The 2,500-nt window shown below is 39.9% G+C and overlaps 1 protein-coding gene and 1 long non-coding RNA gene across 2 annotated transcripts in view; one reads left to right on the top strand and one right to left on the bottom strand.

The window, feature by feature from the left end:
- Window positions 1-175, bottom strand: part of LOC138033217 (uncharacterized) — a 12,040-nt gene extending 11,865 nt beyond the window's left edge. Inside the window, exon 1 of the mRNA XM_068880980.1 lies at window positions 1-175. This exon is cut by the window's left edge and continues 68 nt beyond it. Within this exon, the coding sequence (XP_068737081.1) occupies window positions 1-127 (127 nt within the window). The 5' untranslated portion in view covers window positions 128-175.
- Window positions 176-335: 160 nt separating this feature from the next.
- Window positions 336-1,125, top strand: LOC138032642 (uncharacterized). Its single transcript, XR_011128426.1, has 2 exons — window positions 336-455; window positions 574-1,125. It is a non-coding gene; the product is annotated as an uncharacterized lncRNA (long non-coding RNA).
- The last annotated feature ends 1,375 nt before the right edge of the window (window positions 1,126-2,500 follow it).

Here is a 2,500-nt window from a genome sequence, read left to right as displayed (position 1 = left end):
TTCCCAACACCAACAGCAAGAAACCAGTAATGATGTGTACAAACGCAAGAATCCTAGAAATTTTTAGGTTCCTCGCCGTGGCAACTTCCATCTTGCAGCGCAATATAAATACCGTAGTCTCTTGCATGCATAATCGATACAGCTTATGCCTCCATTCCAAAAAAAAACTGGGCCTAGGAAGAGGAAAATAGACCACAGGTTACCCAAGTTCATTGTTTTCATCAATTTTTGGGGTCTTATGCATTATGCATAAAGACCCCTAAGTCAGAGGCAGTCACTTTGAGGACGAGAACACACGTGACAGTCTGGCTTGTAGACTGGGTACTAGTAATAGCGAGGTCGTTGTTTTCAAGTGTCGGCCATTGCTTCTATCGTTCGTTTGCAAATAAATCTGCGGTCGTTTTCCCTGTTTTGGGAAAAATTTGAAGAGTTTTCCGTCCCAAATTAGTTGTAAGGTAAGTTATTTTAGTTTCAAAATTGATCTGTCGAGCTGTTTCAGATTGGTTTTCTTTCTTTCATTTCGAAAATTAACTATCGTAGCCTGCCTTGATTGTTCTTTGTTATTTCATCCAGGTGACGTCGCTGAGTGGAATCGATACGGGAGTTGTTTACTCTCGCAAGCCAACATATTTAGACTTGGCTTGTGTTTAGTGCGGATTGCACTGAAGCTAAGACGCTTTTGCAAGCCAAAACATCACCTCATTACACGACTTGTAATGTCCAACAACTTATTTTAATGTTGGCAAGTAAAACACATTTAAGTAAAACATCATAAGCATCGTATTCCAAAATCGCCCTCGCACACCTGAAAATGCATCCTAGACTTTCACAAAATTGTTGTGACAGCCGCATTGCTTCCAGCATTCACACCAAAGGATTGTAGGACCTGGATTTTCCTCCACATCATCACCTGTATTTTTAGGTATTGCTAATGCTGTGTGTACCATCAATGTTTATTACTGCTACTCCAGTAGATGCTGCTAGTAACACTGTTGGAATCTCAGGATTCATTGTAGCATGTCTATAGGTTTTTACTACAGTGTGGTAAAGTGTTTTAATCAAATGGCTTTTCCCAGCACCACCACCTCCAGTTATAAACAAATAAACTGGTTCAACATTTTGTGACTTCAGACTGTTGAGGTTTTCATTTTATTTCTAGTCCATGAAAGCACCCTGTTGTAAGCTTTAGGTTGCGTTTTTCATTATGTAACGATCTACATGTACCGGTAACTGATCGACGTAATAGGTCATCAGATATTTCTCTTGGCTGTTTATACATTGTTACTGGTGATGGACTGATTTCCAGTAGTGTGGGGATTTGCACCAAGCTCTGAGAGTACTTGTTCATTGAACACCTCATCTAGTGATGATTCATCTTAGAATTCTAGTTGAATTTCAGCATTCTTTTGATCATTTATAAGATCATATGAATGTATGACAGTGCCATGCTTGTTTCTTAGCCAATCTAGTGCTTGATCTGTTACTGGTAAATAGCTGATAGAGATGATGTAGCGTGCAGCAAGATTTGTCTAAACTGTGCAAATGGCATTAAGAGAAATTTTAGTGGGAAGTCATCGATGTAAAATTCTAAACAGGTCTGAAATTTGAAGCATACTTAAGGAACTCATTTCACTGCTCCATTGTTATGGCAAATTTTGAACCAATCACGCATGGTAAAAGAGAGACCGTAGTACCAAATTCTGTAAGGGCTGAATGGAGTTAAGCTAAGCATAAGACCCCAAGTACGCATTGCGGACCTATTTTTTTAACCGTGGCAAAAAATCTCATAGTATACCCACGGGCGCCCCAAGCACTAGCACAGTGTGAGCATGGCCGACAAAAATATAAGGATTTGTATGGGAATCCCAACACAAAACTTAAGAAGATAATTATATGAAAAAATTCTCAATTAAAAAGCCTAACCTTATTGCCATTGTGGGTAGCTTCCCTCCTATGTGGTAATTTTCCAGATTCGACGCAATTTCAGCCATTTTTCTGCATGAACGTGAGATTCAAGTCCAAGTTTCTCTCAGTTCGCGCCGCTTCGCGACTCGTCTTTACCGCTTCGCGACTCGTCTTCAGCGCTTCGCGACTCACGAAGAATCTCTGGGACCAGGGTACGCTTTTCGCTACTCGAAGACTATTACTAACAATCCTCAAGTAGCGTAGCCAATGAAAATGCAGTCCACTTGTAGCCCTTATTTTTCAACAGAGATATCTAATAGAGTGTTATTTTTTATTTTCATGTAATTAACCTAAGCGGTTGCACTAGAAATGGCTACATTTTTATACTCTATTACATATAACTGTAAACTTATTTGGTACTTGAAAGGTTACGGAACTTTGGTTAAAAAGTGCAAGAAGTCGAAGGCAGAAACCCAGCAAAACTGGCACAGAGGGTCTTAAAATAACCTAGACCGAGGAAATAGTGACGGTGCCTGCTATTGTTATTGCGCATACGTTCTGCGCATCTCGAGATACGGGTGCTGCTTACTATTTT

This window comes from Montipora capricornis, chromosome 14 (assembly GCF_036669925.1).
Source record: "Montipora capricornis isolate CH-2021 chromosome 14, ASM3666992v2, whole genome shotgun sequence".
NCBI classification, from domain to species: domain Eukaryota; kingdom Metazoa; phylum Cnidaria; class Anthozoa; order Scleractinia; family Acroporidae; genus Montipora; species Montipora capricornis.
The sequence above is the reverse complement of the archived record's forward strand: the minus strand, read 5'-3'. Positions and strand labels throughout refer to the sequence as shown.